Source organism: Leucoraja erinacea, chromosome 25 (assembly GCF_028641065.1).
Source record: "Leucoraja erinacea ecotype New England chromosome 25, Leri_hhj_1, whole genome shotgun sequence".
Classification (NCBI taxonomy): domain Eukaryota; kingdom Metazoa; phylum Chordata; class Chondrichthyes; order Rajiformes; family Rajidae; genus Leucoraja; species Leucoraja erinaceus.
Window position 1 is genome coordinate 24882259 of NC_073401.1, and position 27420 is coordinate 24909678.

Genomic DNA, 27420 nt, shown 5'->3' on the forward strand with positions numbered 1-27420 from the left:
CCGCGCCGACCAGCAACCACCACGTACACTAGCACTATCCTACACACTAGGAACAATTTACAATTTAACCAATGCCAATTAATCTACAGATCTGTATGTTTTTGCAATGTGTGAGGAACCCTGAGCACCGGAGGAAACCCACGTGGTCCCGGGGAGAACGCACAGATCTTGTACAGACCACCTGTAGTCGGGATCGAACCCGGGTCTCTGGCGCTGTGAGGCAGCAACTCTACCGCTGCGCCACCGTGTCGTCACACCTGATCTGCTGGCATCTGTACAACAACAAATCAGAACTGATTTGGGGAGGAATATGCAGGAAGGAACTGCAGATGCTGGTTTAAAAAACGAAGAAAGACAAAATGCTGGAGTAACTCAGCGGGTCAGGCAGCATCTCTGGAGAGAAGGAATGGGTCGAGATCCTTCATCAGTCTGAAGAAGGGTCTCGATCCAAGATGTCACCCACTCCTTGTCTCCAGACAAGCTGCCTGTCCCGCTGAGTTACTCCAGCATTTTGTGTCTATCTAGGGAAGGAATTTGACAATTACCAAGAAGCATCTCCCCAGCAGGGAAGAACAGAAGTGCTGGTCTATTCTGACGTGAATCCGTTTTCTCCCCTTAGATTTGCAAACAACTATCAATTGAGAGCAGACTCGTTAAAACTAATTGGGGTTAGTCTATAATTAAGCCCAACATGTTCCTATTAATAACAATACCCTGATGAGAATAGTTGAGCTGGTAAAAGATTAGGAGAGGAGGAATGTCTTGGTGTAACTATCTGTTTTGTCTGCCAAAAACTTTGGCCACTTGCCTACCCTAGTTTACATGTTGTCGAGACCCTTCTTCAGACTGAGAGCCAGGGAAGAGGGAAGCTAGAGACAAGGATGTGCCAGGTGTGAAAAGGAGACATCAAAGGGGACGATTGATGCGCATGCTTTTAGCTGGACTGCTCGCCTCCTGTCCAGAGTAACTCTGCCTGTCCCGCAGAGTTACTCCAGCATTTTGTGTCTACCTTCGGTTTAAACCAGCATCTGCAGTTCCTTCCTATGCCACGTATAGGACACTGACAAAGTTACTAAGTGTTCAATGTAGTCCCAATCTGGTTCCCCTCTGTTCACGGTGCCCCCCTCTTTGTTGTCGGTGCCCCCCCCCCCCCCTGCCCCTCTTTGTTGTCGGTGCCCCCCCCACGCTGCTTTGTTCATGGTGCCCCCCCCCCCCCCCCGCCAAGGCTCTGGTCCTTGTCCCACATCCAAACCGTCTCTCAGACGACATTTCAAAGACGCCGGTCGGTATCACAAAGAAAAATACTGATGACTTTCTCGCCAAAACTAATCTTGTGTAACGCAGTCAACATTGATTATTTAGTCACTTTCTCATGCCTTCTGTGTGAGCAAGCTCTTCATAAATGAGCTGCCGCACACACTGCATTGTAGCCGTGATAAACACTGGTTACCGAACCTTCAGAGTGATTTGTGAATGCCTGAGCTCAAAGGGCACAATAGAAGTGCAAACCTTTCCAAGTGTGAGTATTCCCCCCTTACACCTGTGGCTGTCCTGCATTTTGCTTCTGTGCGAGCCATGGCGCAGCGGTAGAGTTGCTGCCCTACAGCACCAGAGACCCGGGTTCGATCCTATATTTGCTATATTTAAGAGGGAGTTAAATGTGGCCCTTGTGGCTAAAGGGGGTGAGGGGGTATGGAGAGAAGGCAGGTACAGGATACTGAGTTGGATGATCAGCCATGATCATATTGAATGCTGGTGCAGGCTCGAAGGGCCGAATGGCCTACTCCTGCACCTATTTTCTATGTTTCTATGATCCGACTACAGGGGGTGTTGCCTGTACGGAGTTTGTACATAATCCCGGTGACCTGGGTGGGTTTTCTCCGGGTGCTCCAGTTTCATCCCACACTCCAAAGACGTGCAGGTTTGTAGGTGAATTGGCTTTGCGGGAAAAAAATTGTAAATTGTAAAATTATCCCCAGTTAGTTAGTGCCAGTGTGCGGGGATCGCTGGCCGAAGGGCCTTTGCCCACGCTGTATCTCTGAAGTCTAAAGTGCTACATCTGGTCTGTTGAGCTACTTGCCACTGTGAGCTGGGTCTTTAACACGTTCCCTGACGTCCAGTCTGTGTTTGTGTTTGTTTCTGGGGGTCAACATCTCCGATGACCTCTCTTGGACCCACAATACCTCTGTCAACTCTGGTCAAGAAGGCTCACCAGCGTCTCTTCTTCCTGAGGAGACTGAAGAAGGTCCATCTGTCTCCTCAGATCCTGGTGAACTGCTACCGCTGCACCATCGAGAGCATCCTTACCAACTGTATCACAGTATGGTATGGCAGCTACTCTGTCTCCGACCGGAAAGCACTGCAGAGGGTGGTGAAAATTGCCCAACGCATCACCGGTTCCTCACTCCCCTCCATTGAGTCTGTCCAAAGCAAGCTCTGTCTGCAGAGGGCGCTCAGCATTGTGAAGGACTGCTCTCACCCCAACCATGGACTGTTTACCCTCCTACCATCCGGGAGGCGCTACAGGTCTCTCCGTTGCCGGACCAGCAGGTCCAGGAACAGCTTCTTCCCTGCGGCTGATACATTATTTAACTCTGTACCTCGGTGACTGCGAGTCACCCCCCACCCCCCCCACCGGACACTCCTTACCCCAGAAATAAATTGCACTACGACGACTGTATTTATGTATATATATTTATTGCTCATATTCTATGTTCACTCTTCTGGGGAGATGCTAACTGCATTTTGTAGTCTCTGTACTGTATGTACACGGCACAATGGCAATACAGATTGAATCTGAATCTGAATCTGTTTAAATCTCCGCGCAGCCAATAACCTGAACCCAAGATAACCGCGTAGCAAAATCGCTAGCCTCTCCCCATACACAAATCAAATATACTTTTTAAGGTCCAGGAAATGCTTGAAAAATAAGCAAAATAAAGGTTGGTCAGCACCTGGTGAGAAAGTAAATACCGTCCTATCAACAACGAAGGAGCAGCCCTGAGCTACTATCCACCTCATTCGATACCCTCAGGTTATCTTTGACCAGACTTGACTTGCACCAGACCTTATTCATGTTATTCCCTTTAGCCTGTATCTGTCCACTATGGATTGTTTAAGAAGGAACTGCAGATGCTGGAAAATCGAAGGTACGCAAAAATGCTGGAGAAACTCAGCGGGTGCAGCAGCATCTATGGAGCCAAGGAAATTTCCTTCGCTCCATAGATGCTGCTGCACCCGCTGAGTTTCTCCAGCATTTTTGTGTGCCCTTGCATTGTGATTCAGTGATTCTCTGCACACCACCTAGAAGCACTTTGCTCACTGTGTTGTTATCGTATGTATAGTTACTTTTGAAGATATTGTTCATGTTCTTGCCAAATGCCTAAAAATACTTGTTTGGCCGAACCAATTTATATTGAAGCATTTAAATGCTGATCACAAATGGATAAATGCACATTTAATTTCTTCCCTTTTATGTACAACCTTGTTTGTCTCTGTTTTGTAAGGACATTTCTCTCCTTACAAAGCAGACTTCCTCTATGAAATCATTTTCCTTTTGCCTTATTTCTTACACTTTAAAGAATTTCTCCCTTTTAAATGAGGTGAACTTCTGACCAAACAGTTTGCTCATCGTTTGTGCTCATGCTGTTTAGTGTCCGAATGAAGCAGTTCTGTTATTTGTTAATGACAATTGCACAACCAGGTCAAAGCTTTGGAAATAAAATCTCATTTATTCAGAAACAAAAAGCAATTTGTTCATGTGAACTAATTCAACAAAGGACAATTGAGACATCAGCTTTGAGAATTGAGACAAGAGACATCACACACTAGTTGGATCAGAGTGCATCGTGGATGGTGTCAGTAATATTAGTTTGAAATACTAAGTGCTCTTTTTGCTTTCAACCATATGGGCTCAATGAGATGCACTCCACTAAAAGATGAACTGGAGTTTTTAATTAAAAGAAGTAATCCCGTCACTGATACTTCTGGGATCCATGTCATTATCCTTCAATGTTCATAAGTTCATAAGTCCTAGGATCAGAATTAGGACATTCGGCTCATCGAGTCTACTCTGCCATTCAATCATGGCTGATCTATCTTTCCCTCTCAACCCCACTCTCCTGCCGTCTCCCCATAACCCCTGGCTCTCTAACTAATCAAGAACCTGACAATCTCCGCTTTCCAAAATGCCCATCGACTTGGCCTCCACAGCCGTCTGTGGCAATGAATTCCACAGATTCACCACCCACTGGCTAAAGAAATTCCTCCTCTCCTTTCTAAAGCTGCTTCTTTTGATTCTGAGGTCGGAGGGAATGGAACGTTATATGAAGTAATATAATCCTCTTTGTCATAATTGTACAGCATTTGCATTGTAAAAAGTTAACATGAGTGCCAGCTTTCTAATACTGTTCGTTTTGCCACTAGGACAGAGAACTAGGAGCAGAAGAAATTGAAGGTATGTAATTATTGTCATTATCGTACATCAAAACCTTTTACAATTGGACTGAATGTGTAATTAAGAAACAAACTGAATTCTCAGGGATAGACACACAGTGCTGGAGTAACTCAGTGGGTCAGCCAGCGTCTCTGGAGAAAAAAGGACGGGTGACGTCCTGGCCCGGGACCCTTCTTCAGTCTGCGTGCATCTAACTAAGGGTCCCTTAGTCAGAGGGTGGTGAATCCGTGGAATACATTGTCACGGTCTGAAGAAGAGTCCCAACCTGTAATAATACAGTAGACAATAGGTGCAGGAGTAGGTCACTCAGCCCTTCGAGCCAGCACCACCATTCGATGTGATCATGGCTGATCATCCCCAATCAGTACTCCATTACTGCCTTCTCCCCATATCCCCTGACTCCGCTATTTTTAAGAGCCCTATCTAGCTCTCTCTTGAAAGCATCCAGAGAACCCACCTCCACTGCCCACTGAGGCAGAGAATTCCACAGACTCACCACTCTTTGTGAGAAAAAGTGTTTCCTTGTCTCCGTTCTAAATGGCTTACCACTTATTCTTAAACTGTGGCCCCTGGTTCTGGACTCCCCCAACATCGGGAACATGTTTCCTGCCTCTAGCGTGTCCATGCCCTTAACAATCTTATATGTTTCAATGAGATTGCTTCTCATCCTTCTAAACTCCAGAGTGTACAAGCCCAGCCGCTCCATTTTATCAGCATATGACAGTCCCGCCATCCTGGGAACTAATCTTGTAAATCTACGCTGCACTCCCTCAGCGTCAACGTCAAGCCCATCCTTTTTTCCCAGAGATACCACCTGACCTGCTGAGTTACATACTCCAGCACTTTATGTCTATCTTTGGTACAAACCAGTATCTGCACTTCTTAGTTTCTGAATTCTCATGTGCACAGTATTGCTTTTTAAATGCCGGATAACAAGACCGTTGCATTACTTTGTCCAGAACAAATAGTAAAATTTTCCCGTCCCTCATTCAATGTGTTGGCATCGGGGAAATTATGAGTTTCCAAAATGGTTGAGTTCTTCTTTTGCGACTCCAGTATATCTGAATTCCACAGTCTACTGTCCCTGTAGATCCTTATTGTATTAAGAGCCAGCATTTTAATGCAGTAATCAAACACATTGAACCAGACAGCACAGATGGAGGCCATTAAGCCTCCTGAGTCAGACCTTGGTAAGAGCTCTTTAGCAAGTCCCTCTCCACTGCATCTCCCACCTCGTCGTGCTTTCCATCTGTTTTCAAATCGTTTTATCCAACGCACCTTCCCAGATCATTATTAAACCTAGATCCCCATCTCATCCAGGCAGTGGACCAGACGACACAGTTTAAGGTGAAGGGAAAAAGATTCAGCAGGAATTTGAGGGGTAGCTTTTTCACACAGAGGGTGGTGGGTGTATGGAACAAGCTGCCAGAGGAGGTATTTGTGGCAGGGACTATCCCAACGCTTGCAATACAGTTAGACAGGGACATGGATAGGACCAAGCACGGGCAGGTTGGACTAGTGTAGCTGGGACATGTTGGCCGGTGAGGGCGAGTTGGGCCACAGGGTCTGTTTCTACACTGTATCACTCTATGAATCTATGACTGTGCATTTCCGATCATCACAAATTGTTGAATAAACCACAATGGATGCCAAAACATAATGCATTCTTATAGACAGAATGGCTGGAAATGGTTAATCTTGTAAAAAGTGTGAAAGACAATTTATTTCATTTAATGGGGCTATTCTGTTAACATGAAGTGAAATGTGAAAGTGTTAGTGTGTTTTAGTTTTGGAGATACAGCGTGGAGACAGGCTCCTCCACTGTGTGCCTGCCAATCAATGATCACCCCTTCACATTGGTTCCATGTTAGCCCAGTTTTGCATCCTACACACTAGGGGCAATTTACAGAAGCCAATTAGCCTGCACCTCTTTGGAATGGGGGAGGAAACGGGAACACCGGGAGGAATCCCACCTAGTTACAGAGAGAATGTACAGACTCCTTACAGACAGCACCCATTGTCAGGATTGAACCCTGGCCCCTGGCGCTGTAAGGCAGCAGCTCCACACCGCTGCACCACAGTGCCCCCCCTTTGTCTCGCGTGCTACCCAGCCAAATCAAACCATGCATGAGAACAATCACGCCACACATAGAAACATAGAAAATATGTGCAGGATTCGGCCCTTCGAGCCAGCACCGCCATTCAATATGATCATGGCTGATCATCCAAAATCAGTATTCCGTTCCTGCTTTCTCCCCATATCCCTTGATTCCAATAGCGCTAAGAGATATATCTAACTCCCTCTTGAATACATCAATACTCTCTTGAACGCATCATACAATAGGTTAGTCAGTGCAAAGAGAAAAATAACCAGAGTGCAGAATGTAATGCTGCAATCTCAGAATGTTGCAGCTTTCGAGAAAGTGCAGCTTAAAAAATAGATTGGGGCTACACACTTAGCTTAAGAGAGATTCGTTCAATAGTCTGACGCAAGGAGTTGTAATTAAGGCTGAAACATTACTCTGGACAATAAAGCAGCTTAGTCGTAAATGGTGATGTCAGTGAGCTGGTGATGTCAGTGAGCTGGTGATGTCAGTGAGCTGGTGATGTCAGTGAGCTGGTGATGTCAGTGAGCTAGTGATGTCAGTGAGCTGGTGATGTCAGTGAGCTGGTGATGTCAGTGAGCTGGTGATGTCAGTGAGCTGGGGATGTCAGTGAGTTAGTGATGTCAGTGAGCTGGTGATGTCAGTGAGCTGGTGATGTCAGTGAGCTGGTGATGTCAGTGAGCTGGTGATGTCAGAGCTAGTGATGTCAGTGAGCTGGTGATGTCAGTGAGCTGGTGATGTCAGTGAGCTGGTGATGTCAGTGAGCTGGTGATGTCAGTGAGCTGGTGATGTCAGTGAGCTGGTGATGTCAGTGAGCTAGTGATGTCAGTGAGCTGGTGATGTCAGTGAGCTAGTGATGTCAGTGAGCTGGGGATGTCAGTGAGCTGGTGATGTCAGTGAGCTGGTGATGTCAGTGAGCTGGTGATGTCAGTGAGCTGGTGATGTCAGTGAGCTGGTGATGTCAGTGAGCTGGTGATGTCAGTGAGCTGGATGATGTCAGTGAGCTGGTGATGTCAGTGAGCTGGTGATGTCAGTGAGGTGGTGATGTCAGTGAGCTGGTGATGTCAGTGAGCTGGTGATGTCAGTGAGCTGGTGATGTCAGTGAGCTGGTGATGTCAGTGAGCTGGTGATGTCAGTGAGCTGGTGATGTCAGTGAGCTGGTGATGTCAGTGAGCTGGTGATGTCAGTGAGCTAGTGATGTCATGTCAGTGAGCTGGTGATGTCAGTGAGCTGGTGATGTCAGTGAGCTGGTGATGTCAGTCAGTGATGTCAGTGAGTGGTGATGTCAGTGAGCTGGTGATGTCAGTGAGCTGGTGATGTCAGTGAGCTGGTGATGTCAGTGAGCTGTGTCAGTGAGCTGGTGATGTCAGTGAGCTGGGGATGTCAGTGAGTGTCAGTGAGCTGGTGATGTCAGTGAGCTGGTGATGTCAGTGAGCTGGTGATGTCAGTGAGCTGGTGATGTCAGTGAGCTAGTGATGTTGGTGAGCTGGTGAGTAAGGCACTGGGCCGGTTAATACACTCATGGTGTGTGGGAAGGAACTGCAGATGCTGGTTTAAACCGCGGATAGACACACAAAAAAACTGGAGTAACTCAGCGGGTCAGGCAGTATCTCTGGAGAAAAGGAATAGGTGACGTTTCGGCTTCAGTAAAAAGGGTAAAGTGTCCCTAGTGTGTGTAGGTTCGTGCTGGTGCGCTGGGATCGCTGGTCGGCGAGGCCTGAAGGGCAGGTTTCTACGCAGTATCTCTGCAGTCTAAACTAGAGCAATGCACTAAGAGTCATGTACAGAAACACCCCCCCCCCCCTCCACAATATTTAGGCCCAGATGCGGCAAGCTTTATTGAAAGGAACCAGAAGATGGTAAATACCAGATATAATATTGTCATGAAAGGTTGTTTTCAAGAGAGAGTTAAGACTTAGAGTTAGATTTAGTCTTAGGCCTGAAGGAATCAAGGGATATGGGGTAGACAAAATTGATTGAGAAACTCAGCGGGTGAGGCAGCATCTACGGAGCGAAGGAATAGGTGACGTTTCGGGTCGAGACCCTAAAATGCAGGAACGGGGTACTGATTTTGGATGATCAGCCATGATCATATTGAATGGCGGTGCTGGCTCGAAGGGCCGAATGGCCTCCTCCTGCACCTGTTTTCTATGTTTCTATGAAGGCACATTGTCGGGGGGGGAGGGAGGTTTGCCCAATATTGGCTGTACTAAACATCTAATGATATCTATTGCCACCGATTTCAGTTCAATCAAACACCGGGGGCAGCGTCCCATCTGTGTAGATTATCACCGCGTGAATTCAGGTCTTAGCCCAGAAAGTAATTCTCTAAACCTAAGGATTTCACTGCACCCTTCTCTCTGCGAAAATTGAAACCTGCAAGTGAAAATGAGCAAGGGATTTGATATGGGACGAGGCTTGGAGTGGGTTTGTAACCAATTACATGGCATTGGGGCACCCTGCTGTTACAGAAATTAACTTGGTCCAGTTGTAATCCCTGAGCATTCATCTTTTCTCATGCTAAATTCTTACAACCCCATTCCGAGTCTGATGCACGAAATCTTAATCCTCTTTTTAAATTACTTGGCGTCAACGTTAATGCAGGGAACATCATAGAGGCTGGAATAAATCAGTGGATAAACGACACAGTGTGTTTGAAGAAGTAGCAGGCAGACATGTTTCAACAAAGAACTGCAGATAGACACAAAATGCAGGAGTAAACTCAGCGGGTGAGGCAGCACCTCTAGATAGGAGCAATGGGTGACGTTTTGGGTCAGTCTGAAGAAGGGTCTGGACCCCAAACATCGCCCATTTCTTCTATCCAGAGATGCCGCCTGTCCCGCTGAGTTACTCCTGCATTTTGTGTCTATCTTCGGTGTAGACCAGCATCTGCAGTTCCTTCCTACAAAGGACTGCAGATGCTGGTTTACAGCAAAGATAGACACAGAGTGATGGAGCAACTCAGCGGGTCAGGCAGTATCTCTGTAGAAAAAGGGTGGGTGACATTTCGAGTCTGAAGACGGGTCCCTACCTGAAACGTCACCCATCCTTTCACTCTGGAGATGCTGCCTGACCCGTTGAGTTACTCCAGCACCTTGTGTCTATGAGTCAGATATCATTTGCAGGCTGTTCAGTACATTTTCCTTTTCCATCAGAGGTCCACATATTCACACGTCCCATTTGGTCCCCCGCCCCATCTGACTGTGTGCGTCTGTCACAAGGCAGTCCAGTGCACGTCATCCCTGATGTTAATGCCCAGGAATATGAAGCTTACTAACTCTCCACCCCCGACCCACCAGTAAAAAAAGGTGCCTGGCCTCTCGACTTCCCCACTCTGAGGTCAACGATTCATTCCTAGGACGTAGGAGCAGAACTGGGCCATTCGGCCCATCGAGTCTACTCTGCCCTTCAATGATCTATCTTTCCCTCTCACCACCATTCTCCTGTCTTTTCCCCTTAATCTTTGACACCCTTACTAATCAAGAACCTGTCAATCACTGCTTTGAAAAATGGCCATTGATTTGGCCTCCACAGCCGTCTGTGGCAATGAATTCCACAGATTCACCACCCTCTGGCTAGAGAAATTCCTCCTCTCCTTTCTAAAGCTGCGTCCACAGATTCACCACCCAGTTCCTTGGTCTTGGTGACGTTGAGCGAGGGTGGGTTGAGGCACCACAAAAGCCAGGTATTGTTTGTAGACTGATCACCACCAACGCATTTGAGCACAGTGTGTGTTTTGTTTGAGTTGAGTTTAATAGCCTGATGGCTGTGGGGAAGCAGCTATTCCTGAACCTGGATGTTGCAGATTTCAGGCTTCTGTACCTTCTACCTGAAGGTAGCAGGGAGATGAGTGTGTGGCTGGGATGGTGTGGGTCCTTGATGATGCTGCCAGCCTTTTTGAGGCATTGACTGTGATAGATCCCCTCGATGGTAGGGAGGTCAGAGCCGAAGATAGACTGGGCAGTGTTTACTACTTTTTGGTTGTAATGGGTGACGTTTTCGGGTCGCGACCCTTCTTCAGACCTGATTATCAGACTCACAGTATCTTGACTTGACTCGTCAATGAAGTGCTATTTTTGATGAAGCGATTCTTTGTTGACAGAGCTAAGAGACGCGTTCAAAGAGTTTGACAAGGACAAGGACGGCTTAATCGGCTGCAAAGATCTGGGCAACTGTATGCGGACCATGGGCTACATGCCGACTGAGATGGAGCTGATCGAACTCTCCCAGCAGATTAACATGAACCGTAAGTTCACATTCAATGGCGACGTAATCACAGAATATACAACATTACAGTACAGGAACAAGCCACTCAGCCCAACATGCCTGTTTCACACATGATGCTAAAATTAAACTCATCTCCTCTACCCCCTCCGGAGACTCAGAAAAGCAGGTCTCCCCACTGTTCACCATATACACCTTCTACAGGAGTACCATTGAGAGCATACTGATCCACGGCACCACTTCCTGGTTTGGGAGCTGCAAGGCCTACGAACAAAGACTAAATAGGATCATTGGTGCCCCCCCTCCCTCCCTTTCCTGTCGGAGATCTACCAGAAGCGGAGCATCAGCAGAGCCATCTCCATCATCTTAGGACCTGCAGACTCCGGCAGCGGGAGGTGGCTGATCGGGAGGTCCGGGCCGCTGAGGAGGAGGATGCTCACCGTCGGGGTTCGGCGTCGGCGTTCCACCAGCCCGGCGTGAGGGCCTGAACATCGGGCCACCCGGGGCGGCGACTGCGGGTGCTCGGAAGGCCCCGACCACGGATGAACACGGAGGGGAGGCTGGCTGGACTATGGTGCCATCCTCACCTTGGTGCCATTTATGTTATGTTGTGTCGTGGACTTTCTGTGTTTGTCTTTTTTTTTTTAATTCAATTTCAATTTTATTTTTAATGTTTTATTATTTATTTATTATTTATTTATTTTTTAATGATTTTTTTTATGATACTGCCTGTAAGGGAAATTCATTTCGTTGTCTCAAATTGAGACAATGACAATAAATTTGAATACAATACAATACAATACAATCATTAAGGACCCTTACCACCCCTCCCACTACATCTTCTCCCTCCTGCCATCTGGGAAGAGGTGCAAGAGTATCAGCTGCAGGACCAGCAGGAACCCACACAGCTTCTTCCCACAGGCAATAAAACTGGTTAACGGACTGTGTCCCCTCCCCATACACATACACCCCCACGTCTAACATCTAACGATTGTTCTGTCTGAATGTCTGATTTAGTTCTATTTTAGCTATATTTTAGAGATGATCATTTTTAACTTGTAAGTATTTATTTCTGTTTTTATTAATTGCACTGACGACAAAAACTGATGAGAAACTATTTTTTCGTTTCTTCAGTGTATGCAAGTACTTGGTGAAATGACAATACAGTGAATACAGAACTGATTACCTGCCCCATATCCCTCCATTCCATACTTATCCCTGTGTCTATCTTAAAGTCTATTAAATGTCGCTATCATAGCCACTTCCACCACCACCCCCGGCAGTGTGTTCCACTCACCTCCCAATCTCTATATTAAAAAAAATTATTATTATTTTATTTTATTTTTTTAATTCAATTTCAATTTTATTTTTAATATGTTCTATTATTTATTTATTATTTATTTATTTTTTGGTGATTTTTTTTATGATACTGCCTGTAAGGGAAATTCATTTTGTTGTCTCAAATTGAGGCAATGACAATAAATTTGAATACAATACAATACAAATACTCTGCATACCTCCTTTAAACTTTCCATTTTTGACCTATGCCCTCGAGTCTTTGACATTTCCACGCCGGGAAAAAGATTATGTCCCTATCTTCGTCGGTGATTCTACGCTATCTAAAATAATCATTTATTATTAACGTTTAATGTTTGATGTGTCATTCCATGTTGTCACTTGCGGGCGGAGCACCAAGACAAATTCCTTGTATGTGAATACTTGGCCAGTAAACTTATTCATTAATTCATTCATTCATCTATGGCTCTCAGAATGTTATGAACCACTATCAGATCTCCCCTTCAGCCATCTACATTCCAGAGAAAACAATCCAGGTTTGGTCAATCTGTGCTTGTAGCTAATAGTACCTACTCCAGGTGGCCTCTTCTTGGTAAAACTCTTCTGCACCCTCTCCAAAGCCTCCACATCCTTCCTGTATTGGGGTGACCAGACTCAGATGTGTTACACTGAATGTAAAGATGTGAAGCACAGCACTGCACTGCGGGCAAGGTGTTCTCCTTTCTACACACCGAGCTGTGTGCTGCGTGGCCTGTTTGGACCACATACAAGATCTTGCAAAATGCATGCATTTCCTGCATCCTCCAGCCTGCAGGATGACAGGTGCATGGTTGCATGCGCGATCACTGCAGTGCAGTTGGGAGCTGCTACCCCTGAGTGCAATGGCAGGTGCTAACCTGAGCCGAGAGTTCCATGTTGGAAACATCCATTCCACATCCTCTCTTTCTATGCCTTTCATTATTCTGTAAGTTTCAATGAGGTCCCCCCTCAACCTCCCAAACTCCAGCGAGTACAGGCCCAGTGCTGTCAAGCACTCTTCATCTGCTGACCCACTCATTCCTGGGGTCATTCTTGTAAACCACCTCTGGACCCTCTCCAGAGCCAGCACATCCTTCCTCAGATGTGGGGCTCAGTTTTGCTCACTGTACTCCAAATGCTGCCTGACCAGTGCTTTACGGAGCCTCGGCATTTGGGACCCAGTATTTTTGCTTGAGCATTAACAGAATGAATGTATTTGGAGTAAGATCGTTTGGTGACCGAACCAGATATTCTTGTACACAAAAATGCTGGAGAAACTCAGCGGGAGATAGGCAACGTTTCGGGCCGAAACCCTTGGGTTTCGGCCCGAAACGTTGCCTATCTCCTTCGCTCCATAGATGCTGCTGCACCCGCTGAGTTTCTCCAGCATTTTTGTGTACCTTCGATTTTCCAGCATCTGCAGTTCCTTCTTAAACACGAGACATTCTTGTATCTTTGTGTTTTATTTTCAGTGGGCGGCCATGTTGATTTTGATGACTTTTTGGAACTGATGGGACCCAAGCTCTTGGCAGAGACCGCTGACATGATCGGTGTGAAAGAGCTACGGGATGCTTTCAAGGAGGTGACCATTTCAACAATTTGTTAAATTAGTGTAAAAACAAAAGACGCGAGGTGCTGGAGTAACAAGTTCACAAGTTGTAGGAGTAGAATTAGGCCATTCGGCCCATCGAGTCTACTCTGCCATTCATAGAAACATAGAAATTAGGTGCAGGAGTAGGCCATTCGGCCCTTCGAGCCTGCACCACCATTCAATATGATCATGGCTGATCATCCAACTCAGTATCCTGTACCTGCCTTCTCTCCATACCCTCTGATCCCCTTAGCCACAAGGGCCAAATCTAACTCCCTCTTAAATATAGCCAATGAACTGGCCTCGACTACCATCTGTGGCAGAGAGTTCCAGAGATTCACCACTCTCTGTATGAAAAAAGTTCTTCTCATCTCAGTTTTAAAGGATTTCCCCCTTATCCTTAAGCTGTGACCCCTTGTCCTGGACTTCCCCAACATCGGGAGCAATCTTTCTGCATCTAGCCTGTCCAACCCCTTAAGAATTTTGTAAGTTTCTATAAGATCCCCTCTCAGTCTCCTAAATTCTAGAGAGTATAAACCAAGTCTATCCAGTCTTTCTTCATAAGACAGTCCTGGCATCCCAGGAATCAGTCTGGTGAACCTTCTCTACACTCCCTCTATGGCAATAATGTCCTTCCTCAGATTTGGAGACCAAAACTGTATGCAATACTCCAGGTGTGGTCTCACCAAGACCCTGTACAACTGCAGTAGAACCTCCCTGCTCCTATACTCAAATCCCATTCAATCATGGCCGGTCTCTGCCTCCTAATCCCATTTTTCTACCTACTCCCCATAGCCCTTGACACCCGTTCTAATCAAGAATGTGTCGGTATGTCAGCCCTCATAGCGAGAAGATTTGAGTGTCGGAGCAAGGAGGTCTTACTGCAGTTGTACAAGGCCCTGGTGAGACCGCACCTGGAGTATTGTGTGCAGTTTTGGTCTCCTAATTTGAGGAAGGATATTCTTGCTATTGAGGGAGTGCAGCGTAGGTCCACCAGGTTAATTCCCGGGATGGCAGGACTGACATATGATGAAAGAATGTGTCGATTGGGCTTGTATTCACTGGAATTTAGAATGATGAGAGGGGATCCTATAGAAACATATACAATTCTTAAGGGATTGGACAGGCCAGATGCAGGAAAAATGTTCCCGATGTTGGGGGAGTCCAGAACCAGGGATCACAGTTTCAGAATAAGGGGTAGGCCATTTAGGACTGAGATGAGGAAAAACATTGTCAGCCTGAGAATTACAAATCTGTGAAATTCTCTGCCACAGAAGGCAGTAGATGCCAATTCACTGGAAGTTTTCAAGAGAGAGTTAGATTTAGCTCTAAGGGCTAATGGAATCAAGGGATGTGGGGAAAAAGCAGGAATGGGGTACTGATTTTGGATGATCAGCTGGCTCGATGGGCCGTATGGCCTACTCCTGCACCTGTTTCCTATGTTTCTATGTCTATCTCTGCCTTAGAAATATACAAGACTCAGCGGGTCAGGCAGCAACTCTGGGGAACATGGATGGAGGCCACATTTTGGGTCAGGTACCTTCTTCAGATTTTGCTGTGAAGAAGGGTCCCAACCCAAAACATCACCCATTCCTTTACTCCAGAGACCAGCGTCTGCAGTTCCTTGTTTTTATGGTCTCAAATCTCGGGAGGTCAATTTGATCTCTGGGTCTCGTTCCATCAGCTGAGCCGAAGCATGGAGAGTGAATAAGGAGGAAACTCATGCATGGCGTGAGAGAGAGGTTGATGTACTGGCACTTGGACTGCAGTGAGGGTGACCTTCCTAATGGCGGGAGGGTGATGGGGCAAATAGTACAGGGGCATCCAAAGGAAAGTTGTGCAGGTCCTTCACCGATTTTCCGGCACCCTTGGTTCCAGAGCCGTTCTGGATGATCCATTTTGCCGGGCTGACAGGTGTCACGGCATCCGAGAGGAGTTCAACGGTGCAGCGACGGCTTGCCAAGGCTTCCCAGGGACTGAGAAACTGGTTGCGGAATTCGGCTATGGGAGCGGATCTGTCGGATCCGGCTGGGCCGGGTGTTCCTGAGTCCCGGCCGCGGGGGGGATTTCGATCTGCCGATCGGCCGCGGATTTCCGGATGAGGTCGCGATTGGCCGCCTCCCCGGGCCTAGGCCTCCCATTTTCAGGGGGACGTCCGAGGGGGATTTCAAGCGAGCTCTCATAATTTTGTCCGGATTTAAGGAGGTTCCAAACCAGCAGTTGCCGGAAAATCGGTGGTGGACCGTTACAAACACGTGGGGGTGGGGGTCGCTGATCACGGGGGGAGAACAGATTGAAGGCTTGCACGATCGACAAACCTAGCCAGAACCGGTTGGGTCGGACGGCAGATTATCTGCTTCGTGTTTCGTTCAACTCTGCTCCAAACTGAGTCGGGGTCTGCTTAACGCGCAGTTCGACACAAACGGGGACGGTGAGATCAGCACCACGGAACTTCGCGAAGCCATGAAGAAATTACTCGGCCAACAGATTGGACACCGGGATATTGAAGAAATACTGAAGGACGTGGATTTGAACGGGGACGGGCGCGTTGACTTTGAAGGTAAGATCGGCCCAGTGGGACTGAGCACCACTTCCTCACCAGCCCAATGTTTGTCCCACCCAGTCCGCGCCGACCAGCGATCCCCCGTACACTAGCACTAGTACGCTGAACATCAGGGACAATTTACAATTTCTACCAAAGCCAATTAACCTACAAACCTGCAACTCATTGGAATACGGGAGGAAACCAGAGCACCCGGAGAAAACCCACACAGTCACAGGGAGAACGTGCAAACTCCACACGTGCCCAGGATCGAACCCGGGTCTCTGGTGCTGTAAGGCAGCAGCTCCACCGCTGCGCCACTGTGCCGCACATTTTACGGTGATCTGATCCGAGCACCTCAAATCACGTTCTTCACTTAACGCCATTAGTTGGCACCTTTGGACCCCGAGTCCACACCGACCAGCGATCCCCGCACACTAACATTATCCTACACACACTAAGGACAATTTACAGTTAGACCAAGCCAGGTTACCTACAAACCTGTACATCTTTGGAGTGTGGGAGGAAACCAAAGATCTTGGAGAAAACCCAGACAAGTCACGAGGAGAACGTACAAACTCCGTACAGGCGTGTGGACATTGCTAGTGTGCGGGGATCGCTGGTTGGCATGGACTCGGTGGGGCCGAAGGGCCTGTTTCTGCGCTGTATCGCTAAAATAAACAAAATAAACTAACCTACTCTTCTCCCTCGGCAGAGTTTGTCCGCATGATGTCTCGTTGACCAAGAGGATGTCACCTTCGGGGCAAAAGGTGGCATATAGCCACCAAACGACACAGACTACTGCTGTGTCTTCACACTGTTCTTGAAACTATTAAACAGCCTTGCCGCCTCCAGAGCAAAACCATTTTCGTTCCAAGCTTCTGAAGAAATGCTAAGTGTCCCAACATGCCGGGGCATTGTGTTACGAACTGAAATCAACTCTTTCTACTCCTCCGCTGCTTGGATCCAACATTAAACACCATCCCAGGATCATACACTAGTGATCGCCACCGAGGAGTGTACATGTGGACGTGGTGGTGAGATTATTCTTTAAGTGTGCAATGCTCAAAATAAAATCAGTAACATAACTGACGGGTGAAATATTAAGTTGTAACGAGCTGTTTCACAGTTTGTCCGTCTTCTCTGAGGCTTTGCGGGCTTTGGCCTTTAGCTGAGCGGAATATCAAGGGCAAGAATTATTTTGTTGTGTTCATTAATCACAGTGATGCCCTTGGGTTCTGTTTGTCTCTGCGCGCTGTTAATGCAATGTTCAAACAGACCAGTTGAGAGTTGCATTGAAGTACTCGAGACGAGAAATGGGTGGATTCTCGCAGTAACCAAAGTCCTGACGTAGCTTCATGGAGGGAAGGAGCCCCTCCCCCCCCCTCCCCAGCTGTTGTTCGATGGTGCGGTGATCAGTTGGGGTATGAAGTCCCAGGATATCACGCTGATAAATGCAATGGAAAGGCACCACAACGTTCCCGCTTACTGCGAGCACTGGAGATCATGCAGGGAGTGACCCGCATCTTGACCAAGGGTTTGGTTTGGATTAAACACTCCCAGCCATGTCCATTGACAATGTGGATATTGTGGCCTCAAGTCCCAAACAGAACAGTGACATTCTTACTTACAACAGGATACTATGTAAACATGGTAACGCATTGGAAACAGATTCATCGTGAATTTCAGAAGGCAATTGGAAGAAGTGAAGGGTGCACAGCGAAAGGAGAGGTGTGTGACAACTAAGAGTTGGCTAGCTCATTCACTACGAGCCGACACGACGCAAACTTAAAGGCCCTCCTGTGCTCTGTGAGTCTACTCTGCTTCAAGGTCAGGGATGTTAACGGCAGAATTCCTCCTCCTTTCCATGCACCAACCTGCCTTAGATTGCTGCACACTCAGCGGTGGTGAAGCTGGAATGAAACGCTCAAGAATATCCCATCAACTTCTTCACAGCCTGGTTGCTCTCGGTCTCCTGTTGCCACGAGCACATTAAGGAGGGAGATTCATTCTGGACGGGTTGAAGCTGCTGCACAAACTTCAATGTTGCCGCTTTGCATGCACCCCTTCTTCCCCAAACACCAAGAGAGAACTTTGTCACAACTCACTCCGGTTATCTCCCTCGGAAATGGACAGTGAATGACTCGAGATCAGGGGGTTAAGGAGTTGTCTACAATGATCAAACATTTGAGTGATTTCGAAGGAATGATGGATGAGAGGCAGTTCCTTCTTCTGCAATTATATTATGCTTGCAATTGCAAACTAAATGTTATAACTGTTCCATCAGCGAGTAGTGGGGATTCTGTCTTCTGTAAAGTGTAGGAAGGAACTGCAGCTGCTGGTCAACACCGAAGATAGACACAAAATGCTGGAGTAACTCAGCGGGATAGAGCGGAGACAAGGAAACTTTTTCTCACAGAGAGCTGTGAGTCTGTGGAATTCTTTGCCTCAGAGGGCGGTGGAGGCCGGTTCTCTGGATACTTTCAAGAGGGAGCTCGATAGGGCTCTTAAAGACAGCGGAGTCAGGGGATATGGGGAGAAGGCAGGAACGGGGTACTGATTGGGGATGATCAGCCATGATCACATTGAATGGCGGTGCTGGCTCGAAGGGCTGAATGGCCTACTCCTACACCTATTGTCTATTGTCTATTGATAGGCAGCATCTCCGGAGAGAAGCAATGGGTGACGTTTCGGGTCGAGATTCAACCTGAAACATCACCCATTCCTTCTCTCCAGAGATGCTGCCTGTCCCGCTGAGTTACTCCAGCATTTTGTGACTGTCTTGTGCAAGGCTGGCCTCTGAAATGCTGTATTCTGGACAGAGGAGGTGAGTTCTACAATTTGAATATAATGTGCTAACCATAATGCACATGTAATGCACGAAACAAACTGAGACTTTTGTAGCCTTCAGAATTCAAGGCGGGTTTAGTTTTAATTTTGAGATTCAGCGCAGAAACTGGCCCGTCAGCCCACCGAGTCCGCGCCGACCAGCGATCCCCTCACACTAACACTATCCTACACACACTAGGGACAATTTACAATTTTACCAAGTCTACAGACCTGTATGTCTTTAGAACGTGGGAAGAAACCGGTGATCCCGGAGATAACCCACGCAGGTCACGGGCAGACTCCGCGCAGACAGCATCCGTAGTCAGGGATCGAAACCCGGGTCTCTGGTGCTGTCAAGCAGCAATTCTACCGCTGCATCACTGTGCCGCAGGTCTTGATATTAAAAGGCCAACTTTAGCTCAACAACCTGGCAGTGATTTGCTTTTCCTCATTTCCTCTAAGGTTGGGAGTGGACGATGATCCAGGTCAAAATGTTTCAAAAGAAACATAACAGAGCGTTTTCTGAAAGTATTTGGAAGAATTCTGATGTTAACGTTCCATTGACAAAGGTGATGCCATCGTAGACACAGATTGCTGGAGTTGCTCAGCTGGTCAGGCAGCATCTGTGGAGAAGTCTACTTTCAATATCTCCAGAGAAGCTGCCTCGACTGCTGAGTTACTCCAGATTTCAGGAAGCATTTCCCCATATCAGAGGTGGATAAAATTGGATACAATTGGTTTGCGGGTGGAGGGAAAGAGATTCAGAGGCCGTGCGAAGGGGACGTTCTTCACCCAGAGTGTGGTTAGTGCCAGAACGCACCTTTGGATGATCAGCCATGATCACATTGAATGGCGGTGCAGGCTCGAAGGGCCGAATGGCCTACTCCTGCACCTATTTTCTATGTCTATGTTTCTATGAGAGAGTGGTAGAAGCTGTGTTGCTGACAGCACTCCACAAGTGTCTCCAGGATCACTTCACATTGCTTAGACATAGAAGGCTCTGGATCACGTTCTGAACAACGGGGTTAATATGGATGGTGGCATCTGGTCAGCATGGATGAGCTGGGCCGAATGGCCTGTTCCCATGCTGCACGATTTTACGAAAGTAACTCCAAGGATAGTGGGGCCAGTAGTTGAAGGGAAAGGCTTTAAAGTAACAACCTACACAGAGCTTGGTTGGTGAGCAGCTAAAGCGGCACGGTGGCGCAGCGGTAGAGTTGCTGCCTTCCAGTGCCAGAGACCCGGGTTCCATCCTGACTACGGGGTGCTGTCTGTACGGAGGTTGCACGTTCTCCCCGTGAGCGGGTGGGCTTTCTCTGGATGCTCTGGTCTCCACCCACATCCCAAAGGCGACAGGTTTGTAGGTTATTTGTCCTCGGTAAAATTGTAAATGTTCCTGGCGTGTGTGTAGGATGGTGCTGGCATGCAGGGATCGCTGGCCAGCATGGACCCGGTGGGCCGAAGGGCCTGTTTCCGCGCTGTATCTCTAAAAGCAGCTCTTGTGATGGTGTTACTGGATGGCTGCACGGTAATTGCGTTTTCAACCTCATTCCGCTTCACTCTATGATCACGGAAATCACACTTCAACCTATTTCTTAAGACTAGCAAGTATTCACTTTGTATAATTATAATCTGTTGGGATCAGATAATTGGCAGGATAATTAAATTGATAATTAATCTGCCTAAAATAGTTTATTTATGAATCTCTGCCTGAAGTTGATTCTCTTTTCTTGGTTTAATTTAGTTTAGTTTAGCGATACAGCGTGGAAACAGGGCCTTCAGCCCACCGAGTCCGCAAAGACCAATGATCCCCGCTATTAACACTAACACACACACACACACACACACACACACACACACACACACACACACACACACACACACACACACACACACACACACACACACACACACACACACACACACACACACACACACACACACACACACACACACACACACACACACACACACACACACACGGGCCAATTTGCAATTATTCCAAGCCAATTAATCCTACAACCCTCTTTGTCTTTGGGGTGTGGGAGGAATCTAAAGATCTCTGAGAAAACCCACGCAGGTCACGGGGAGAACGTACAAACTCCGTACAAGACAAGCACCCATAGTCAGGATCGAACCTGGGTTTTTTGGCGCTGTGGGGCAGCAACTCTACCGCTGCGCCACCGTGACGCTGTTTGCTGTCGTGAATAATGGACCCCTGTTCTTGTTTGCAAACATGTTTTTTTTTTAAATTGTTATTACAACTGGAACTAATATTGTAATTACACTAATCAAAGGTCCTAACTTTCCAAGCAGTAGTCAGGGAATTACAGACCAGATGGGTTATGAGTAATGAAATAGAACCAGCCAATTTGTTCTGAGTCTGGTGCTCTTCGACAGAGTCAGAGGGGAGATTGAAACAGGTTTTATTTTGCCCTCCCTTCACCCTGCCACCCTCCCCACCCCCTCCCTTTCAACTTCAATAGAAACATAGTTGGGAACATTTAGATTAGTTTAGAGAAACAGGCCCTTCAGCCCACCCAGTACACGCCGACCAGCGAACTCCACACACTAGAGGCAATTTTATCAAGTTAATTAGCCTACAAACCTGCCCCGGGGAAAATCCACGCAGGTCACGGGCAGAATGTACAAACTCCGTACAGACAGCACCCGCGGTCAGGATCGAACCCGGGTCTCTGGTGCTGTAAGGCAGCAACTCTACTGCTGCGCCACCATGCTGCCCAGTACTAAGATTGTGCTTGTATATAGTAATATTTTTAATGAACTGCATGCAAAAAAAATGAATGTCACTGTACCTCGGTACATGTGACAAAGTACCATTGAACCGTTGAGTATTGGGACGTCACACACATATTTACTGAACAATTAAAACAACTTTAAGCTTTATAAACGATACTTGCTCGAGGATGATTAATGCTTTTGGATATGCAGATTACTTTTTCTGTCCATTTATTTCTGGTTGAACCTTTTGGGCGCTGCTGAATGTGCCATTCATTGCTTAATACGTTCTTCCTTATTATGGTGCTGCAATGAAAGTGTTATGTGGGAGCCTTCCACCCAGCGACAATGAATGAATAATCAAGGGACATGGGGAGAAGGCAGGCACGGGTTATTGATTGGGGACAATCAGCCACGCTCACAACGGATGGCGGTGCTGGCTCGAAGGGCCGAATGGCCTCCTCCTGCACCTATTTTCTACGTTTCGATGTTTCTACGAATGGTGATATTAAAGAATGGTGATCATATTCAAACATCCTTGAGTAATTTGGAGGTAGGGCCATTCCCACCCACTTTGGTACTTTACAAGAATGACCCCAGGAATGAGTTGGTTAACCTATGATGAGGGTTTGTCGGCACTGGGCCTGTACTCGCTGGAGTTTAGAAGAATGAGGGGGGGACCCCATTGAAACGTACAGAATAGTGAAAGGCTTGGATAGAGTGGAGGTGGTGAGGATGTTTCCACAAGTGGGAGAGTCTAGGACTAACAGTCACTGATTCTATGGACGTCATTTATTGCACTCAGTACATTGATTAATTCTGAGTCCCATTCTCTTTTCTTAATCATTCAGCCTGGCTTCAATGAATCACCAGCGATGAGTCATTTTCTGCCAGATTTCATTTCAAAACTTAAGAAGGAAGTTCACACACACACATGGAAATGAGGGAATGAAGCCTGAAAAGAGGCCCTTCAGCCCACCTCACCCAGGCAAGACCATCAAGCACTCATTTAGTCTAGTTTTGAGATACAGTGTGGAAAGAGGCTCTTCGGCCCACTAAGTCTGTGCCGACCTGTGATCCCCCGCACGTTAACACTATCCCACATACACTAGGGACAATGTACAATTATACCAAGCCATTTAACCCAGGGCTAGACAGCAGTGTAGGTTCAGTAACAGAACCGTTTGGCTTACAAACCCAACTCTCTTTCCCTTGCAACTCAGTTTGGGACAATGCAGAGTTTACTCACCTACCCATTCAGCCGAGACAAGACCACCTGATCAAAGATCACTTGTGTCCATGAGACTATTGCAACATCTTGCAATTCATACATTAAAATGTTACAAAGCCAAGTTTGACACCGCACAACTTATACAACATTGGTTAAGGACAATATTTTCTGCTTTAAGGCTGCTCCCCACTCAAAGGTTGGTGTCATTTGACTGATTGCTCGCTACATGTGCATGAAAAGTTCCAACGGCAATCTATGAAGCGTCTTTGAATAAACAACCAGGACCTTGTCTCAGCTTCTGTTTATCTTGTTCGAGTTCAAGATCGTATTGAACGCTCCTGCGACTGTACACTGGCATCGACGACAACATGGTGAATAGTCACATCCCACCCTCAGTGGCCACGTCATTCAGCACTCATGACTACCTGACTCTTGCTGGAGTGAGTTTGTGAAGGTCACCATTAATAGTGACAAACGGGTAACACTCGCTATACAAGGCAAACGTAACTCTGAAAGGCGTCTAAATGACTTTTGGAGAGACACATGGACAATGTTTTGTTTATTATCATCACATGTACCAAGATACAGTGAGAAGCGTTTTGTTGCATGCTCTCCAGTCAGCGAAAAGACTATTCTTTAGGCGGAAATTGACAGATTCTCGATTAGTACGGGTGTCAGGGCTTATGGGCAGAAGGGAGGGGAATGGGGTTGAGAGGGAAAGATAGATCAGCCGTGATTGAATGGCGGAGCAGACTTGATGGGCCGAATGACCCAATTCTGCTCCTATAACCTATGATCTATACATGATTACAATCAAGTCATCCACAGTGTACAGATACAGGATTAAGGGAATAACGTTGAGTGCAAGACGTGCAGGCAAAGATTGAGTTAACTTTGGCATCATGTTTAGCACAGGCACCTCGGGCCGAAGGGCCTGTTCCTGAGCTGTATCTCTTCTTCCCTTAGTTCTACCTACTGGATGTGAGCTTGGATTGAATATATTTATGTATAATGTTATCCGATTCGATTGACTAGCTTGCAAAACAAAACTGTACACTGTACACGTGACAATAATAGACCTAATCCTAAAGAGAGTTGATGTTCCATTTAACAAGGTTATGGAAAAGACATTTCAACGCAGCTTCTGAGATTGAAGAGTGTTATAGATAGGGTCATAGAGTCATGGAAACAGGCCCTTCAGCCCAGCTTACCCATGCCAGCCGACCAAGGTGCCCATCTACACTCGTCTCACCATTAAGAGTCACACAGCACAGAAACAGGCCCTTCAGCCCAAACTTGGTTGGGTTTTGATTCACAGGGACCAAGAGAGATTATTGCACTCATTATGAAAGATCACACTAAGCGGCATTACACTTTTAATGCATTTTTGGATCATATTGTGAGATAAATGAGTGTCTGGGCCACGTTGAGATGACCACATCACATCCAAGGTACTAAACGTGCTGGACCTAATGTTTGAGCAGATACACAAGGAAGTGGGCACTGGAAATGCCAGAGGAACATTGGCACAGGATAGTGCGAGTGGTGCAAGAATAGGAATCCTTCCAGTGTAGCAGTGGGAATCACTGAATCAATTCAGAGCTGCGTAAATGCTTTGACCGCGGACAGCAAAGGTGCTTGGCTCATGTGGGCAGGGCTAAACGTGTCAAGGTGAGGACCTTCCATCAGTGTCCCTAGAGAAGAGAAATAATCATGATGGTAAACCCTGGTGGCTGGCATCACATTGAGGAGGGTGAATAATTGAAGGGGTGCATATTAAACACCATGTTTGCCAGAACTTTAGACTTTGGAGATACAGCGCCTTTCGGCCCACCGTGTCCGCGCCGACCAGCAATCACCCCGTACATCAACACGATCCTACACACTAGGGACAATTTACAGAAACCAATTCACCTACAAACCTGCGCGTCTTTGGAGTGAAGGAGGAAATCAGAGCACCTGGAGAAAACGCACGCAGTCACAGAGAGAACGTACAAGCAGGCTGGTCAGTTTAGCCTAAGTGTGGAGCAGGATTTTAGACACAGTAACAATAGAAAAATGAACAGGCACCCAGGGAGGATTGAGTTAATTACGAAGAGGCGGCATCATTTGCTTGACTAACCTAATTGAAATTATTTTTCATCGAAGATAGACACAAAAAGCTGGAGTAACTCAGCGGGACAGGCAGCATCTCTGGAGAAAAGGAAGTAGGTGAGGTTTGTGGTCGAGACCCTTCTTCAGACTGAGAGTCATGGGAGAGGGAAACTAGAGGCATTGATGTGGAGAGGATGTTTCCACTAGCGGGAGAGTCTATTTCCACCAGTGGGAGAGTCTATGACCAGAGGTCGTAGCTTCAGAATTAAAGGACGTTCTTTTCGGAAGAAAATGTGGAGGATATCAACATGAATTTTAAGATTAAGAATTTCCAGTGAAGGTGGTGGAGGCAGGTTCGTTTTTATCATTTAAAAATAAATTGGATAGTTATATGTAGCAATGTTACAAAATTTTGAGATTTAAAAAATCAAGTCTGCAATTTATCCCATCAGATAAAGCATAACAATAAGTTTAATTTGACACCAAATTCACTTTCATATCTCAAGTATTAAAAAAGTTATGACCATTTTCATACTCGGAAATTAGCATCTTGTTCCCTATTGATTTTCAATGGACATTACAAAAAAGCTGTGATCTTGGATAGTCAACAGGCCATTTCTTAAGGAAAGATTAACATTTTTAAATAGCCTAAGTGTCCAAAGATTATTCACAAATAATTCACAATATAACATGATTTTTATATCTAATTTACATTAATTTATAGGCCAAATGGAAGGAATTTAGTGTTCAATTGCTGTAAATAAATGCCCATTTAAATCGGCTTTCTAGTGGGTTCATGTGGAACGCGCCGGTTTAGAACGTTGACATAGCGCTGGATTAGTGCCCTCAAGTGCCGAGAAAAATACTGCGGGATATAAAAAGCCCAAAATGAGCTATTCGTTATAGATAATTTGATATATAGGGTTATATATATGCCCCATTTAATGTAAAAATAAGGTACATACCTTTAATTGTTTGCTCTATAAAACCCTGGGGCTGCGAGAGGTTGCGAGATGAAACAGTAATTTTAAATCTATTAGAACTATATTATCGAGGCCTATAAAACTAATAATACCTTTTGCGACCGGGTCTTGCAGCGATTTTTCGTTAATGATTTACTAGGCTGAACATGTGCGATTAGTACAGCCTAGTAAAAATCGCGTTTTAAACCCGCCCCCTCCAAACAGCGCCAAAATCGCGGACCTGGCTGAGGGCAGATTCCCAATGGCGATTCAGGTAGGTTTTGTAACATACCTATTATATGGACGGGAAGGGAATGGAAGGCTATGGTCTGAGCGCAGGTATATGGGACTAGGGGAGAATATGTGTTCGGCACGGACTAGAAGGGTCGAGATGGCGTGTTTCCGTGCTGTAAGTGTTATATGGTTACTATATTATAAAAAGTGACAAAATATCAAATCGAAGGTCGGTTTAAAAAAAAACGAGGATTATGGACGAGGGAGGTCAGAGACAGTGGATTAAAAAAATTCTTAAAAATAGAAAATAGCAAGTCCCAGTTAAATGTTTGCTTTGCAGATGAAAGGGTGTTAGAGCAATGCCCCAGGGCCTCAGTGCTGGGATCACGGTTTTCTTAGATAGAAATAAATGACCTGGATATTGGAATGCACAGCAAAGTCTCCAAAGTTGCCTCCGATTAAGGTCTTCCTCAATTACAGGATGAAATAGAACATGATTCCGAGGGGAACTCTTACCTGACAGCACATCCCCTGTATCCCCGAGGTCCCCCCCCCCCCCCCCCCCCCCCCCCCCCCCCGTCTCACACCCAGTCTCAGGGAGTTGACGCCACATCTCTGAGCCCAGTCCAGTGTCGGGGCAGGTTCCACCAACCCATCGATCGCCCCTCACTTGCCAGCTCATAGAAGCTGAGCGTCATACAGCATGGAACCAGGCCCTTCAGCCCACCCCGTCCGTGCTTTGACCATTACGTGTCTATGTCGATGAGGGCGCGGGCCGTCCTCCGGCACCCACCGCCGAGAACAAAAGGGGGACCACAAACGGAATGTGTTCAAAACGGTTTGTGTTAAAAACGAATACTTTGCAACTTTGTGGGTGCCCTTTATGTGGCGACTGTTTGCATACCCTGGGCACGCAAAACAAAACAAAGATCATCACTGTGACTTGTACCATTCATACTTACCCCATTCACCTGCTCTTGGCCTGTAGCGCCTCCTGTCTTGCTGTTTTCAAGCGCTCGAGGGTCTCCACATCCACCAACCTCGCAGGCTGGGCCTTCAAAACTCCCAGCCGGCTGTGGGTGAAACTATTCTCCCTTTT

The 27420-nt window shown here is 46.7% G+C and overlaps 1 protein-coding gene across 4 annotated transcripts in view; it reads left to right on the forward strand.

Annotated features, from left to right (window-relative positions):
- Positions 1–21975, forward strand: part of LOC129709132 (calcium-binding protein 1-like) — an 85025-nt gene extending 63050 nt beyond the window's left edge. For all 4 annotated transcript variants that reach the window (XM_055655263.1, XM_055655261.1, XM_055655260.1 and 1 more), the window contains 5 exons: positions 4426–4456; positions 10664–10807; positions 13572–13681; positions 16103–16250; positions 16948–21975. In XM_055655263.1, coding sequence (XP_055511238.1) covers positions 4426–4456; positions 10664–10807; positions 13572–13681; positions 16103–16250; positions 16948–16973 — 459 coding nt within the window. In that variant the 3' untranslated portion in view covers positions 16974–21975. The remainder of the gene's footprint in view (positions 1–4425; positions 4457–10663; positions 10808–13571; positions 13682–16102; positions 16251–16947) is intronic.
- The last annotated feature ends 5445 nt before the right edge of the window (positions 21976–27420 follow it).